This window comes from Parus major, chromosome 3, assembly GCF_001522545.3.
Source record: "Parus major isolate Abel chromosome 3, Parus_major1.1, whole genome shotgun sequence".
In the NCBI taxonomy this organism is placed as follows: domain Eukaryota; kingdom Metazoa; phylum Chordata; class Aves; order Passeriformes; family Paridae; genus Parus; species Parus major.
This window is the reverse complement of record NC_031770.1, coordinates 94,386,939-94,405,464: the sequence shown is the minus strand read 5'-3', so window position 1 is coordinate 94,405,464 and position 18,526 is coordinate 94,386,939. Positions and strand designations below refer to the sequence as shown.

Here is an 18,526-nt window from a genome sequence, read left to right as displayed (position 1 = left end):
ATTTGAGGCTGTTGTACCACATAATGACTTGCAGAAAAAGCTTATGTATGCTGCAATGTGTTAAACTTTCTCAAGTATATTGAAGCTTTATTAAACTCCACTTTTGCTTTCATATTTCATGAAGCCCAGTAAAATAGCACAGTTACTTTATAAACCATTAGTTGTGTCTCTGAGATGCAAAAAAATTCTATGATCAAAAATACAATATATTTTTGATGATAAAACAAACATACTTTGCCAAAATCTTGTCAATATGAGTTTCTATGTGACAGTGACACAAGCATATCTGTATGATATGATAGCACAGACATGATGATTATGCACTGTGTTATCATTTTTAATGAAAACGAGAGTTAATTGTCAATATTAGACATGGGGAATATAGAATTATCCTATTAGAGATACAGAAGGAAATGTAGTAGCTTCAAAATTAATTCACATAACACCAGGATTAACTTTTGTACTAGATGCTGATGCTAACTGAATTCCCAAGATACAACAGATTATAGAAACATATTTGTAGGTGCTTTACCTTATCTCCGGTAATCACCATGCGTACCATTAATCTTAGGAGAGGATGAACTGCATAGTTTTTAATAAGAAGAATTGCATATCTCCACTCAATTCTTATAAAGCCAACAATCCACAGCAAAACACTATGTACAGCTAACTAACCCAATGCCTCCCCTTTTAGATTACAAACCTTAATTTATCTGTTCCAGTTTTGTACCTCGAGATTCGAGCCATCGACAGAGGAACTGATAAGGTGTCTAGCCAGCGCTTCTCGTATTTTGGTTCATTAGCTATGGGTGAAGAAGGTGATGATGGAGCCTGTGCAGAATAAATGAGAAACAGTAGGAGAGCTTGTAAGACAATATAGTGAGAAACCTATGAATATGCATCTCTGGCTCTGTCTCAGAAGTGAATAATCATCACAATAAAAGTATTCAAGAAACTCAGGATGGAGTAGATAAATGACAACACATATGCTAACCATCTGGATATTTTGCTCTTGCTGCAATTTCAGTACTACTTTAACATTAAACATATTTAAATTTTTGTTAATAATTGATACTAGAAAAGAAAGAGTTTTCAGTCATAGATGCCACGATTTCTTTCTAAATGCAACATAATATATATTTTTAGTTTAAATTAATTTTTTCTGTACAACTCTTTTGCATGCTTCCATCATCAGAGAAAAGGACATAAATAATATCCTTGTTAAATACTACACTAGGAAATTTATTTGTGCATTGTGACTTTTAGCTATCACTTAACAGAATTAAAATTCTGATTTCTGTGTTATCATACTACAGATGGATGACTTTTGAAATTTTATCTTTGAAGTCTTTCTTCAAATGCCTCTACTGGAAAGACAAGAGTTGAGCATTTCACTCTCTTATAAAGATAGCAGTAAGATTTACACAAAGGAGGCTGAGAAAGATTCACAGACATACATATTTAGGCCAAAGTTAGGTGTTTATGCTGTTTCTGAAACAAAATTTTTTATCCCAAACTGTGTGAACTTTGCAGTAGAGAACAGAGCTGAAAGTTGCTTATTTTTATACGAGCTGTAAATAAGCGCTGAGTAGTATTTATGAAAGCAAAGTAACCACAGAATGACCCAAATTCAGTTCTGTTCTGCCCAGGTGTTCAAAAACCATAAAACTTACTCAAAATAAAATGCATTCTGGGAATTGTCTATTTCTTTTTTTTAGTCATAAGGATTTAGGATTACTTTTTTCCCCCTAAAGCTCTTTCTTACAGTCAACAAGAGCTGATCTTTCTATTTACTTCTTTAAATAAATCAAAATAGTGAGTTCACAGTCTAACAAGAGGACTGAGGCTTAATGGTTGAAGTACATTTCCTAGTAAATGAAAAATTTATAATGAAATTGCTGGAGTTGGTAACACTAAGGAATGTTTTACACAGCAATCTTTTTGGGGACAAAAAATTTCATTTAGAGTGCTTCCTATCCCTAGAACCATACAGCTTTCATTTGACTGAGATCTCCTGGTGTTTTTTGCAGGATGAGTATTTCATAATCAAGTCCACAGACTAATTTTGTTTTATAAAAGTAGACACAAAAGGCTAAGGTTTCTTTAAAATCTAGAATAAATTTATTAGTATCACAATAAAGAATATGATACTTATTACAGAATTCTACACAAACTGAAATAATTGGCAGAACGCCATGCAATTTGAAGTTGGAAAGTGTCCTGGAGTGACATTATGCCAACATAATCTAACACTGTCTGTCTGAAAACCAATTCCTAGGAATAAAGCAGAAGGTAGCTTATTGCAGTCAGATATAAATACTTGATTATGATCACTGAATTTAATCCAAGAATGAAAAAATAAAGGAACATAAAAATTTCTGCAGCAACCTAATCTATTGCTCCCACCATCTAAACTCTCAAGATGCAAAAAACATCTAGACAATTTAAATATAAGAATCTATCTTTTTCTTATGAACTATTAGTTGTACTTCTTTTATCAGGTTATTGAACAACATTTTGTAAGATTCTAGGTAATTTAAGAGCATTTAGCAGGAAAAAAAAAAAAAAAGTAGGTCAAGCAGGCAATTTAATTCATTTGAGTCCCTTATCAAATTGGGACTTCAAACTTCAATCAAATGCTACAATAGGGTATCAGTGAAAACAAAAAGTATCTCAATGTAAGCAGAAGTTAGAATTTTAGAGAACGTACATCACAGCAATTCATTAGACTAATAACTTGAAGGGGGAAAAATGGCCAACATCACTTGGTCAAAAATCTATTAACCCCAAAGCTATGAAACTGCAGTGTAGAAATATTCACGTCAAAAGCTAAACTGTGAAAACTGCTGTAAACTCCTAAAGCAAATGGGTCTTCCCCAGACAATTTTAAAGATGTGATATTTGAAAAACACAATAGAAGGAGTAAATTTTTTTTTTCCCCACAGTTCCAAACTACTAATATCTGCAGAAACCCTGCTGCGTGATCTGAACATTAATGGCCAAGAACAGCAAATGGATATGAAGGGGTCAAACTAATCTAAGTTTCAAATATGTATTTCTTATGAAGCCATATTCTACTAACCAGTTTATGGTAGAGCATAAAGTTGGAATTTTCCCTCTTCATCTTCTTAAGGACAAAACAGGGTATACATATGTCCATAAGACCATTGCATAGAAACAAAATACTATCATAGGACCAGAAGCTCATTTTGCTCTATTTAACCTATAATCTAGTAACATATTGATCTGAGATTCTTCTTCAAAACACATGGATAAAAATAAGAAACTAAGGAGGAAACAAGTAAAAAAAGTAAGAGAAAGAGCTGTTGAAGGAGCTCATTATACTGAATGAGAGCTAAAACTACTGCTAAAAATATAGTAAATATATGTATAGCAATGCACATGAAGAAAAACAATATTATCTTTCTCCACACTGTAATGCAATATGAACAGGTGATCACTACTCAAAATTTAGATCTTGAAATTTAGATGTTGAACAGAATGGTTTTTGAGCAATTAGGTTAACAAAGATTCATTGGTCTGGAAAAGAAACTGCTGAGGGAATTGTATGACTGAGGTACGTAAAAAAGTAAATAACATAGAAAGAGGTTAAGAAACAGTGGTTTACTTGTCATTTTCACATAAGTAGCAGGGGATTAATTAAAAGACAGTAGGATAAAAACAGAAATGAATGTGTTAGTCTATATAAGAAACTGGCTCAGGAAGCACCTATGTCAGAAGTCACCAGAGGTGTAGGAAATATTCCCTAGAAATAACTGTACGTATTTCTTCTGCTCTTGCATTCTCTTGAGGGCATGTGCTGAGAACAAGCTTTTGGGCTGGACGGTTCGTTGACTCAGTGTAGTGAGTTGGCTGACCTTCAAGACATTTCTCCACTATATAGCTGCTGCTGATCTTGAAAACCCTTCACATCACTCCTCCAAAGCACTAAAATAGAGATCATCTCTGTAATCACAGCTCGATCATTTTATACCTTCAGTTTTCTGCTGAGGTCTCCAACAATTTTGCCAATTTATGCCAATTTTCTTGTAACAGCTGCCCATTAAGAAATGGATTGAACACAAAAAACTCATTTTTGACAGAACAAGAATCAAGTTTTAATGTCAGATAAACACTACCTACCTGGGATAGCTGTGTACTGTTGACCTGGAGGAGGGTCTGACTCTGTATCCTATTAGCAATCACTGACCTATGAATGACACCGTAGGCAAGTGCTTTAGTGCCTTCTTAAACAACTATATAACAACTCATTGTGGTGCAACCAGAAAGTCTTCCAAGAAGTAGAGTAAGTCCAGAAAGTCCTTCACTAATGGGGAGATGTAATCAGACATGTCTCTATAATGAAGTTTCCACTAAGAACATAGGAAGGGAAAAGATACCAGCTGGCTGCAACTGTCAGTTTTTCATCTTTTTGTGACATATAATTTGCAGAATTTGGGAAACTCAGCTGTTTTACCTTACTTTCTTTTAAACTGTCTTTAATTTTCAATCTCTGCAAGAAAAATATCATATCATCAGAAGAAAGTCTTTCTGAACCCTCTCTAGCAATTTAAGTTCCAGTTGCTGCTAGGGCCCCACCTTGAAAGCAGCCACAGTTATTTTAGGCTGATACAGCTTTTTTATTAAACATGGGCTTCAAGAAGGCTGAAGCTGGGTTAATTCACTTGGAATCAGAAATACTCATGGTCACATTACTCAGCATGATTAAGCTTGGTTTTAAATGTATCTTTAATCTCTTTAAATATTACAGTGTCTGCTTTGCTGAAAGGCAAATGATGTCCCATCTTTGGAAGTATCCAAGGCCAGGCTGGATGGGGCTTTGACCAGCAACCATCCTAAATGCCGTCATGTAGCACATGCAGGACAACTAGCTGACCAGGTACAGCCAGCATGGCTTTTGGAAAGGCAGATCCTGCTTGACGAGCCTGATCTTCTACTGCAAGACCTTGTGGATGAGGGAAAGGCTGTTCATGTTATCTACCTGGACTTCAGTAAGGCTTTTGTTACTGCGTCCCGCAGCATTCTCTTGGAAAAGCTGGCAGCTCATGGCTGTACTTATCACTGGGTAAAATCTGGTTGGTGGCTGGGCCCAGAGAGTGCTGCTGAATGGAGTTACATGCAGCTGGGAGCCAGTCACAAGTTGCGATCCCCAGGGCCCACTATTTGGGCCAGTACCATTTAACACCTTTATTGGTGATCTGGAGGAAGGGATCAACGGCACCTTCAGACAGTTTGCAGAGGACACCAAGCAGGGTGAGTGATGATCTGCTGGTAGGGTAGAAGGATCTGCAGAGGGATCTGGACAGACTTTATCCACTGTATGAGGTTCAACAGGGCCATATGCCAGGTCCTCCATGTGGGTCACAATGATAACCTGCAGTGCCACACGCTGAAGGTAGAGTCATTGGAAAGGTGGAAAAAGACCAGGGTGTGCTGTTTGACAGCTAACATGAGCCAGGATGTGCTGAGGTGGCTAAGAAGGCCAATGGCTGGAGAAAAGGCAGTTCTAGGGGGTCCTTTTCGCTCTCTACAACTACCTGAAAGGAGGTTGTAGCCAAGTAGGTGTTGGTCTCTTCTCGCAAATAACAAGTGATAGAACAGGAGGAAATGGCCTCAGTTTCACCAGGAGAAGTTTAGGTTGGATATTAGGGAAAACTTTCACAGAAAGGGTTGTCAAGCATTGGAACAGGCTTAAATGGTTGAGTGACTGTCCTTGGAGATATTTAAAAGATAAATAAACAGGACACCTAGAGACATGGTTTGGTGCTGGACTTGGCCATTTTTGATTAAGCTCAGGTTGCATTTATTGATCTTGGAGGTCCTTCTAACCTAAATGTGTCTGTGATTGTACCATTATATGAAATAAGAATCAAGTGTGATAGCCATTAGGAAAAAATAGAACCTTTTACTGATAATTTGGAATTTATCCACTTTCTTCTTTAGATGATTTAATATTCCAAAGTGCATCATTCTCATAAAGCCTTGATCTTTTTCCATATTTTCCATATTTTTACAAAGCACATGTAAGAGGTATGACTAATCTTGATTACTGTCCTTGTTGACACTGGTTCAAAGAGAGATGATAATGATGATGCTGTTATTTATTTCTCAAAGTAATTTTGGTAGTTTCCATTTTAGTGAGCATTGCTGAGAACTTCTGGAAAGAATATAAAATATCTCTCTGCAAAGTATCTATATGAAAATGTTAGCAACATTAATATATTTGATATTTATGTTTTGATATATTTTCCTTGTAAAAACAACTCTGTGGCTTAAATTATAGAAATATTAAGTCATGGAGTATCTCAAGTTGAAAAGGATCCATAAGGATCACTGAGTCCAAATCCCTGCCTCTCACAGGGTTACCTAAAATGAAATCATATGACTAAGAGTGTTTTCCAGACATGCCTTAAACTCTGAAATGCTAAAATAGCTTGGTATAGCTTCATTGTCTTAAGCTGAAACTGAAAACACTGACCGTTAAGTTTCAGTGGATTTCATGACAATGAAATACTAGCTTTCGTGCATCTTTTTGATGCCAACTGGAATGTTTTTTGTCAAAGCTTCATGACTAAAAATGTTACAGCATACTAAAAAAAAAAAAGCCTTCAATATAATAAGCATTTCAAATAGACAAGTTTGTCTTACACTTATTCTGAAAAAAGAGATTTAGCTATGTAATTTCTTGCAACAACACCCAGCAACATTCATCTCAGAGTGAACTGGATGTGTTCTCTCTATGGTTTTTAGTCTGGTCTGTGACTGAAATGTATGTATATATACATATATAGGTATGTATATATACATATATAGGTAGATTGATTTTCAGAATATCAATAAACCAATCTGACCTATGGATGGCTGAGCACTTACTAATGTCTATTACAGGGACAGACAGAAATCAGGGGCTTTATGTTGACTGGAGGAGAAAACATGACTGCTCCATTAAGCAGTAAAAGAGTCTCACATTAGCTTACTTTAACCATTGAACAACACAAATACCAAATGTTTAGCCAGGAGTAGAGACATGAGTGAAACTCTTGTGATGCCCAGCCAACAAAACAAATTATGGTGATATCTACTGTAAATAGGACTCAGAGCTTTCAACTTGTCTCAGAATTCAGAGGGATTTAATTACAATATCAAAATACCTGTACATTCCTTTGATGCAGCATGAATTCAGGAGAGGTTCTGTATTTATTTATTTTTAATGGAATTCTTAGATGCAGGTGCACAATTCTGTGACAGTTTTAAGAATACAGTAATTATCTGGTAAAGTATACATCACCGAATCATTTAATAGATAAAGGCTTCTATAGAGGAAACATGCTCTTTCAGGTGAAGTAACAATTTGGACTTGTAATATGATGTCTTCAAAATTCACGGAAAGCAGCACCTTTTAATTACACAGCTCTATCTACAATATTTTAATTGACAGGTGTTTAATTAAATGGGAGGAACATGAAAAAGCATGTGAAAAACTTCCTTTCCTACCACAGAAAAGAAACACTTTTAATTCTAATGCTGCATCAGATACATGCTTTTGAAATATGATTTCTCTGTAAGACATTTAATTCTTTTTAATTAATATATGAGTTTATAGACTCTGAGCAGCTAAACATGATGTTTACATAGAGCCTGTATAGCAGTACATGCTAGGGACTTACACTGCCTTATTCACTGCAATAGCTATGCATTTAAATCAACTGGATTACTATTCTGCCAGTGAGGAAAAAATTAAAACCCTTTCAATTATATAAATTTCTCTAGAGGTGATTTACAATGGAAATGAATATTTCATTACATCTGTGCTGCTAGGTGCAAATACATTATTATTTTTTTAATGAACCAGTGGGGTACAAGCCTGAATAAGATATTTTTAGAGAATACATATGGACTATTTGTCAGAATCTTGCCCCTTTTTCTTTAGCTTGTTTCCCTTGAGCTAGTATGTAATTGCTTTCTGAGTAACCTGAACAACCTTGCCTGTAACACCTTTCTAGATATATTCCTCCCTTGGGGGTAGGGGACAGAGTAGTTTATATTAAATCTCAGAACAAAAAGTAGAAAGTAATTATGACTCCTCAAAAACCAGAAATCAAAATACAACATTAAATGTATATAAGGAAAAGATACAATGTTGAGATTGTTACAGTTTTACTCTATAAATGCAAGTGTACCCAAACTTCAGCTGTTAGACATGGCTTTTGCCAGCCTTTTATATCCCCAAATGGGGCACGCTGTCCTTGCTCAAAAAAATAGCTCAAGGTTAAGGAAACTCTCTGAACTTCACACAGTCTGCACACCCCTCAGGAAAAATACGAGCCTTGACTCCTGCTTCTCTTCCTGAGATCAGCGTCAATTTGTTGCCAGAGCTTGCGGAAAAACACTGGATGCAACTTAGTGGGAGAACTTGCTACCTCCATTTTACTATCAGTTTTCTCTATATGCCACATACACATGTACCTGAACTGCAAGGGTTCATCTATGCTAACATCAAATTTAGAAGCATTTTTGCTGCTGCAAACTCAAAATGAGAAAATTCATGAGAACTGTAATAAACAATGTATTCACACGCAAATGTGAATGTATGGGGAAAATATGTATAATTAAGAAATGAAACAAGATACCTAACAAACTGGAAAATTTCTGTGCAGAAAAAATGGCCAACCTGATCAATCAAATGTTAAATACTAGAAGAAATAACTCTGCTGAAAAGATTAGCAGTGACCATGGACATTAATAAAAGTAAAGGATAAGACCTTTAAAGATACCTTTTATTCGCTTCATTAATGTCATAGCAAAATTCCCAATCAACTCTAACCACAATTAGAAAAACACAACACTTCTGTACAGCTATATCTACACAAACATTTCAATCCAAAATATTTTCCTTACAATTCTGTTGTCATGAAGTAGGTGTTATTTAAAAGTTTTCTTCCAGCTTCTATTGCTACGATTTCTGAGAGGTATAATCAGAAACACAAAATCTGGATTATTTTTCACTGAGGTGGAAAAGAGATAGTCACTTCATATTTTATTAATTGACAAAAACTTACTTGCAGTGTGTTTACCTCATTCCATAAAGGTCTTCAGCACAGCAGCAGTCCAAATTATTTAACTGCAGCTGGCTGTGTTCATCTGTTTTACCTTTCTCTTCAGCAAAAAATGAAAGACATGGTGACGATTACTTTCATGACAGTAACCACTGTGTACCTCTGAGATATCTTTTGTATTTATTACATTAATCATTTTATGAATTTACATTTCCAAATAATACACTGTGAACTGGATGCCAATTCAAAGTTACCTTGCTTTCATATTCCATGAGAAAATCATGGATTTTCAGATCAAGAGTTGGCAGAGGCAACTGGTATCACTTGTGAAATCATTCTAATAGAAAAGGTACTGAACTGAAATCTTGAAGGTTCTCTTCTTAAAGCAAGCTACAGGATGACAAAAACTAAATAATAAAATAAATTTTAATAATAGTCAGTAGTGTAATTTTATACTAAAATGGAAGATATTACAGGAATATTCAAAAAAGCAATAGTATTGAAGCTTTCATATGTAGGGCATCCATTCAATTGCAATTCAATATTCTGGTCATACATTCCCCTAAAGTATCCATCAGAATATATTTACTCTCAGAAAAAGGGTGTCCACCTCCCTGTCTTGAATCCTCTTCCCTTTCTGCTGTTTAGTGCTCAGGATTGAGTCGTTACCATTTTCTCACTCTGGAACTAGGACTACCATAGACATTAAAGATGAAGCATTCTACTGGTCCCATCAAGAGCTGAGCATTTGTACTTTTTTCTTTTTAAAAAACTTCATGATGAAGTAGGAAATGTCTTTTTAAAGCAAAACTGTTTAATTTAGCATATGAAATAATGGCATCAAAGAAAAAATATTTTAAAGCGATTTAGAAAAATTTAATGCCGGTTTAGCTTCATCTAACCAACTATACTTAACATACAATATCAAAATTAAACTAAGAGTTCTTAAATTACATGGACATATAGAAAACAGCAATTTACTTTAGTCTCACTTCACTTGTTAGAATATAATTTTTAGACAATTCCAGGAAGCTGGAATCTCAAATAAATGAAAACCAAGTATATTATGCCTTTGCATTGTAACTGTCATATTATCCCGTGGTGTCTTAAAACAGAAATTTGTTTTATTTGCAGTATTTTTTTCCCACCACCAATTTCTCCAGGGAGCTGGCATGAATCTCTAGGATATTTGGACATGCTGTCTTTACAGCACTTTTTTCATTGTTTTAGAGTTAGAACTCTCCAAGTAAACAACCTCATTAGCCTTGAGACCATCTCCTTTGTATGTTTCATGTTCCCCTCTGCAAGTTTACATTGTGTTCAATAAACCACTTACAAGGTACAGATGAATGTAACTGCCACTGTCAAAGCCTGTAGCATTTGTCACAGTGCCCAAGAACAAAATAATTAGGTGTGAAGAGAGCACTTCAGCTCATTTCTCTGGGTTTCAGAGAACCCTGTTAAAGTTCTGTACTGCAAACTGCGTTGATATTATAAAAGATATATATAAATCCTGAAGATGGTATCACATCACATACAACAGATGCTTCACAGCACAGGTGACAGAGATAGATCTAATAGAGGCAAGATAACACCAGAACTGGAAATGGTTCAACCATATTAGACAGCTAGAGCTTACTGCTAAGATGGCTAAACTATCACCTCTATTATACAAGCCAGCTGTAGTGCCTTGGTACTGTTTTTCAGAAGACATCCAAAATGACAGCTTGTACTGTTACTGGTGTAACAGTAATTCTTAGCTCTCATTCCTGTACTTTCCTTTACATGGTGTGCTTTTTGGAGTAGAATTTCCACTTTAAAATACAGGTGCATTGTCTATTATAGCATGGACCTGAGTGTGGTTAGCAAAGTACATAAAATGGCAACACAAACTTGCAAGATGCAGTGTTCAAAGTGAGTCAGATCTCCCCTAAGAGGGCAAAGTAGGAACAGGATTCAAATATCATTAACCTTATTAGGCAACACCATTACAGGAAATGCCAGTTTGGTTTTTACTTTACCATAAAACTGAAAATATTTAATTGAATAAAATAGAAGCTCTCACTAGATGGTAGCTGAAACACATTCACAACAACTTTTCAAGATATGAAGCTCAGCTACACTCATAGCTTAGTGTGAGAAAAGTCTGACCATACAGAGCATCATCTCAAAAGCCAGTCATTCCTGCTCAAAATACTTAGAGCCTTGCTTTTGAATTTCACAATAAGATTTCGTTTTCTGTGAAGGGAGATCAAGACTTCTATGAGATACGATGCAGATTTTCCTGTTTATTCCACTTCTAGGTTATAGTGTCTGTTGTATACATAGCTCTCCACATGAGTTTGTCAGGCTTCAGAAAAAATAAGTGTTGTATAAAATCAACCTAGTACCTATTACTCCTTTTTAATTTCTGTTTTTCCACTTATATTTGAAGCTTATAGCCAGTCTTTTGTGTGCTATCTTGGCAATTAACTCTAAATGACTCTGTTACAAGTCTCCTACAAAACCCCAGCCACATATTTATATTTTTTTAATATGAGAAGTTCAAAGTGTGCAATTCCTACAGTAGTCATAATGATTATTAAAAATTAATACACTCATTTTAGAATTTAGTAGGCAATAATTTACTAAAATGTGCTAATGCAATCACTGGCCATAGCCCTTTTCTTGTAGTGCAGGCTCCTTGCAGGAAGGACTTTCTTTGCCTGCAGAGAGCTTGGCAGACAAACATTGCAGAACGCTGAACTCTGAGGTTTGGATTCTTTAGTAAGACAACAGTACAAGGCAGTTAAAGGTAATAAACATCTGGATAACTGCAAACAAATGAACATGAAACCTTTTGTATCTATGACCAACTTGGACACCAAACACTAAGATAAAGGTGTAAGATACAGGACAGAAAAGCATATTTCTATTTATTTATTTATTTACTGTACATAATGTCTTTATATTATCATATATGAATATATTTTTAGGACATGAAAATAAACTTTAAGGAGTAGTATAGAGAGAGTGCTCAAGGAAGTGTAAAGCTTGAGAGAAGTACAGTCAGTATCAGACAATGATATCACTGTCTTAGAAGAAAAGGAAAAATAGAGGAGAAGCCTTCTGTCCATCCAGTGGGTATTGTTTCTATATAATCCAATGGAAAGACTAGAGCTGAGATTTTTAGGTGTGAAACAGGTTTTGAGCACGAAGATCAACAACTTGTACAACTAGTATTTACATCTTCAATCTTCATTACTAAAAGGATAGCACTGTTGCTTACTAAGACATGCTATCATCTTTGGTGACTACCATTTTTCTTGGAGAAGGGAACTTTTTTTCTTTCTCCACAATGCTACAATTAATTTAATCACAGTGCAGACAAAAAAGAATTGAATATCCTCTGGGCTAAAGAAAGAGACTTTTTTCTTCCCTCTTTTATTTCTTTCCCTTTTTGTCCCTATCTTTCCTATTTAAAAAGTTTGCTTCAAGAATTAAACTTTACATTATGTTCTTAATTCTACCTCCATTTCAGCATCTCCAGCTGGATTAAATTCAACAGTATAGTGCTACAATTCAACAAAGTATGACAGAAGTTCACATGAATTCGTGTCCAATAATGATTAAATCTTAATCTGTTCACTCTTCCAAGCTTCTCAGCTGTCTCAGAGTAAAAACCTAGCTGTGCAGGGCCACGTGTTCAGGACTTTGTAAGTACAGAATTTTACAGTATAAGCACTTAAAAATCAATCAAAGCAAACAACAAGAACAAAACTAGGGTGGTCTTACTCTAGCATTTTGAAGCACAAAATGGGAAAAGAACTTACAGAGCTTATACCCACCATGCTTTTATTATTCACTTGCTTACCGTGTTAGTTGAGTTTCCGTTTAAATGTAAGCCACTGTCAAAGAGAGGTGATGAAGTTCCACTGCTGTGATCACTGGATGGTCCAGGGGAACCTGGAAATCAGATCAGGAAAAATAACGGTTGATGTGAAAAAAAAAATGCATATATCAGACAATATCTACTCAGCTGTAGAACACAGGAAGAATTTTTAATATAATTCACCAAACCAAGACAGAAATATTATTCATATTTTAGAAAGACAGAAAATTAAATATCCATATGCTATACTTAATATCTAGAGAGAAAAAAGATATCTAGATGCCATCTGAGAGGGGCTGTGCTCATGAGATCTATTTGTATGTTTAACTGTTTGCAGGATTAAGCCTTTTTTCACTGAGAATGATATATTCAAAACCAAGTAACAAGTTCAGTTACACAAAATGCATTTATTAATTTAAAGAAAAATTTTCTATCAATTCTTGGAAGTCTCACCTTAGAGTATAACCATGGACTGAATTTAAAAACAAAGAGAATAGGAAACTCTCAGGCAAGTAACTGGACACATACATATACTTTATTACTGGATGCATCTTTTCCTTAAAATGCCAATTATTTTTAAAAAATATGTTCCTTGTCAAATTCAGAAATTGAAAGCAAAGAATCACCCTGAACTGTTGATACTATGTCAATAAGCTAAGACTACACAGTTACAGTCTTTAAAACCTCTCCTTTTAGCAGTTATGTATTATGATCCTACTTTAGTAGTTAAAAGTGAATCCAGGAAAGCTTAATACTTTTGTAAAATATAATAATGGAAACAGCACAAAGTCACATCATTTTATAATTTCTGCTTAAATGTAAGATGTTAACAAATAGCACTAATAATATACAATTACTGTCAGAAAGCACTTGGTCTTATCAGTAATTCACATAAAATCAATTGCACAGCACTATACTCATCATCACTGAAAACTCATTTATCCATCTGAAGAATTCACCTGAAATTGCATGTAAATCATCTCACATTAATAAGTTTGTCAAGTCTAACATCACAGAAGTGAAAAGCCATTCTTAGTTATGTATTTTTGTATGTATCTTTTCCATATATCTGGAAGATCTAGCAAAACAGAACTTAATTCCAGAAAATCCATTTTCTCCATTCAATGCTGAGGTCTCAGAACTGTAGCCTGAATTCTGGAGTTTCACCATGTTTTTGTTTGGAGTCCTTTGATGTATGGTACTAGGTCATGTCAGCAGGAGTCATTATGTTTTGCTGCTATGTATCTAAACCACCACCAGCTCTAGTAACTACAATGTTTTGTAGCTACTATATAAGTACAGCAGCCACAAGAGTTTATGTTTATAGCCATAGGCAACTACAGTGACTTAATGGAACAGGAAAATTTCTAATTTTTTTAATTAATAAAATTCAAAAACCCCAAAAATCAAAAACTTGGCATTAAATTCTCCACTGAAGAGTCTGCCCACTGGGAAATCTGTCTCCAGCAGTATGTAACTATCACAGGTTCATGAATCAATCAGATTCTGAAAGTGGACATATCCCACCTATTCAGCAATTTGAGCATACCAAAAGACGTGAGTTCAGGTATTTACAAATCTTTAAATCCAAGTTTTACCCTAAGAAAGAATACTACATTAGAATAATTGATTATTTTTAAGTAGAGAAAATTTACATCCATCTCATGGGAAAGTTAGGAATAAAAGGTTAAGAAAGAAATTTCCCTCCTCTACAGTGTCCCAGCAGATTTACTTTTCAGCAGCTTTCTTCCATTTTCTGTGTTCCTAGCTACACAGCCTGTCTCAGGCCATGCCACCTCCATCACTTGACTGCGAACAAGTTCACAAGTATTTTAGTTTCTTCCCTGCTGTCTCTGCCTCACTTAGTCATAGACTACTCTGCCACGGCCTCATTCATCATTTTAGAAGTTCCCACTGCAAATGCTCAGCTGCTTTCATTGAAAGTGCAGTGCTCTCATCTCTCCAAGGAACTCTGCCTTCCCACATGGCAGCCCTAGAGCAATCAGGGCTGTTCCTCTCTATTCTTAGGACAAAACACAGTATGATCCTACTATCTGCTACTGCAGCCCTTGCTTAAGTAGATGAAATTCCAAATCAAGTGTAAGGTACCAGTGCAAACTCTGGAGCCTTACTGCAAGAAAGACTATCAAAATGCTTTTGTTAAACAAAACATCTGCTACAGATAACTTACCACTCCATGGCCATAATCACGGAAATCACAGAATATTCCAAGTTAGAAGGGATCCACAAGGATCTCTGAGTCCAACTCTCAAGTGAATGGCCTGTACAGGGAGCAAACCCACAACCCTGGTGTTATTAGCACCATGCTCTGACCAGCAGAGCTACAGCATTCTGTTGGGTACTGATGCCACGAAAAAAGGCATTTTTGATGTTGTGAAGTTTCCAGCAATTGTTACTGTCTCAATGTGTGATCCCATCCAAACCATAGACAATTGGCCTAAGAGAAATACAAACCTACCCTATGACAGGCATCATCTCTTAATTTACTTATTCTCAGCTTTGGCATTCTTGCTCTTTTGGGAAGATGGGGTTAGCAAAGATCTTGTGGGAGAGGAAAAGATCTCTGCCTGATCTTTACCTGAGCAATAGGTGTGTGTGCTCAGAGGGAAAGGAAAACCACAACATACCCTGTGAAATAAGAAGGGGTCAGAGAGACGTAGAGATGGCAAGGACATGAGTCTGCAGTTGACAGAGGAGACTGAAATACCCTTGTGGATAGCACAAAAAAGCCAGGCAGAACTCTGAGGTGAGGGAAATAAACTTTTTAAGGATCACACATGGTTTTGGAGAGCCAGCAGCAACTCAAGAAATTAGCAAGTTAGCTGACATTAAACCTAACACAAGAACTCATTTGCAGTGGTACAGGTAAGAGTTGTTTATAAATACTTTGATAATAGTTTTGCCAAATTTTTCAATTTAAAACATTAGTTATTTTACTATTTATTTTAATAAATCCTAGATTTTATTTTTAACTTCAAAAGCCTTATACTTTCTAGACCTAGAAAAGTCTCTACTAAAGTTCTGGACTTCAACAGTTCCATCAACAGGAAGTAGTTTATTTCAATCAGTGAGCTACACTAAATCTCTAAATAACAATCTTCAAAACACACAACAGCAGAACAATGTACAGCAAACACCAAGACTTTATTATGAACAACAATTTGTCTTATGATTGACATTTCTGAATGATACTGGAGAGCTACTGCACATAAATAAAAACTTGTGTGTTGAACTTGCTGATCATGGCACAGGCAACCTCCAAAATACAAAAAAGTTCATTCTAGGATAGCCACAGAATTACAATCAAAGAAAACATTTTTGATGATCTTTAATTATACTGTAGGCTTTTTAAATTCAGAATATGCTGATCATTTGGTATAACAATCAAACAGAAATATTTTGAAATAAGTCTGTTTTACCAGAAAATGTCCTGAGTTTTCCTAGCAGCAGTGAATCTTACTTAAATGGGTCCTATAAGCGCTGCTTACCCATCTGGGATGGGTAATGAACGTAGATCTAGAGAATCATTAATGAAAAGACCCAAGAGCTGATGCCATAATAATTCTGTAACAGGCTAATATATAGCCTCATAGTCAATTTTAACTTTCTGACCCAGCTCAAAAATCAAAAATTCCTTGTCTTGGCTTCAAGAAAGACAGATCTATCTTTTCTCTAGCTGGCAGACACATTAGAGAAAGCCACAGCCATGGGGTGAGGAATTATCCTTGCCATGGAGCTACACAACCGAGTGAAGCAGACCTTAATGGTCCATAACAATTCTGATCCAGGCCTGATAGTTTTTTGAGAAATAACTATTTGCCCTATGTAAAATTCTGCCAAGCATTCTGCAATATTGTATAAAATTGCTGATTAGAGAAATAACTGTGGCAGAGAATATTTGTTGGAATTATTTAATTTATTATTATGGACAGTCTTTTAATAGTCTAGTGAGTGCAAAGTGTCCTGATCTGCTATGAAAGAGACAAGGATCAATACCGGCATATCACCCTTGATTGGGACCGCCTCCAAATACAGAAACAAGCAGTCCTTGTCTCATCCTTAAATGATACTTAATCAGTATCCAGAAATAAACCCATGCCAAATTTTGTAATCTTTGTTGGCAGTAACGAAGGAATTTAACAGGCAGAAATATATTGTGAGAACTGTTGATAAATATTTCCATATTATGGAATCTTGTGCTTTTACCGTGACATGAGATGGTGTAGGGAAGGGAGACATATGACAAGGAAGCAGGGGAGGAGGCAGATGCTACTCCTGATGATGTGCTCATAGTGGTGATATGGGTTAATGGGAAGAGACAGTATGATTGCAGTTGAAGTGAACCTACCACAGCACTAAAACTGCCAGCACAGCAGCTGGTCTGACCAAATGCTGGAAGGTAGGGGACCAAGTGCCTGAGTCTTCTGGGATGCCAGAAAAAGCCAAGATACTTCAGAATTATGCATGTATGTACTTTAATTCTGCCTGCAGTGTGATTTGCACATTTCTTTATTGCATAATGGAATTGCTACTTAGCTTTTTAAATGTGTCATGTGATGCTTCATGACTGGAATTCCCTTTTGTGCATGGACTTGTGAAAAGCTCTTCTTGAAATGGGGTGCTATTCTTTGTAACTTCAGTTTATTTATTTTCTTAAATCAGAAATATTTTCCATAACTTTATCCACCTTATTTGCTTATTTTCTCACCACAAGAAAGAATTTATAGCAAGCCATTTACCAAAGATCGTTTAACTCACAGACGTTGGTTTCAGCCTCTTTTGAATAGCTACACAGAACATTCTAGAGAGGCACATGTAAGCTCTTGTGGAGATCCAGGTTCAGTTCAGAAGGGCCATTTCTTAAGTTCCTCACATGTCTGATAATACCTAGCAAGTTCTTTTATTTGAGCACGTGGTATAAGGCTGGGGTCATGCATGGGTAGGGTAGTGTAATGCTTGGCAAAAATTTCTTCATGCTCTGCATAGAGGAAGCAGGTATGATAACCTGCCCAAAATTAGCAGTTTGTACACAAGACACCTCATTTCAGAAGTACTGCTGCACTCACTGATAGTCTGGTAGCTTGTCTAAAATGGCACTGTCCTCCCTATTCCAGAAAAGGCTTTCTTTGCACTACAGCAATCAGGTGCAGGCTCCAAATACTGCTAGCTGGTCACACTGAGATGGGAGATGGCCTCCCTGATGATAACTGCTTTCCCTTTCTAGAAACAGCACTTTATGGAAGCAGGGCCATGATCTCAGCCTCCCAGACAGGAATGCTGAAGTATCTCCTGGTGAGAAAGCCAAGTTCTCCATGATGTAGAAAGAGGGCACCAATATTCCTGTACCTATGTGAACTACTTGTGAAGGTGGCAGCCTTCTACACATGTAGAGTGTGTACTAGGTCTTAGTGGCAAGGGTTAGTGGGATGGAATGTCTCCAGAAGTGGGAAATGGTTGGGGCTGCCCTGTGCCAGACACAGACAGTTCCAGCCAGATCCCACATTACCACTGAGCCATGCAGCTGAACTGGTAGCACCTCTGGGAAACTATTTAACAA

At 36.1% G+C, this 18,526-nt stretch overlaps 1 protein-coding gene across 1 annotated transcript in view; it reads right to left on the bottom strand.

Annotated features, from left to right (window-relative positions):
- The window catches only part of SNTG2 (syntrophin gamma 2), a 208,690-nt gene that overhangs the window by 67,336 nt on the left and 122,828 nt on the right, over window positions 1–18,526 (bottom strand). The window contains exons 9-10 of the mRNA XM_033512933.1: window positions 12,931–13,022; window positions 704–831 (exon numbers count right to left, since the gene is read on the bottom strand). Coding sequence (XP_033368824.1) covers window positions 704–831; window positions 12,931–13,022 — 220 coding nt within the window. The remainder of the gene's footprint in view (window positions 1–703; window positions 832–12,930; window positions 13,023–18,526) is intronic.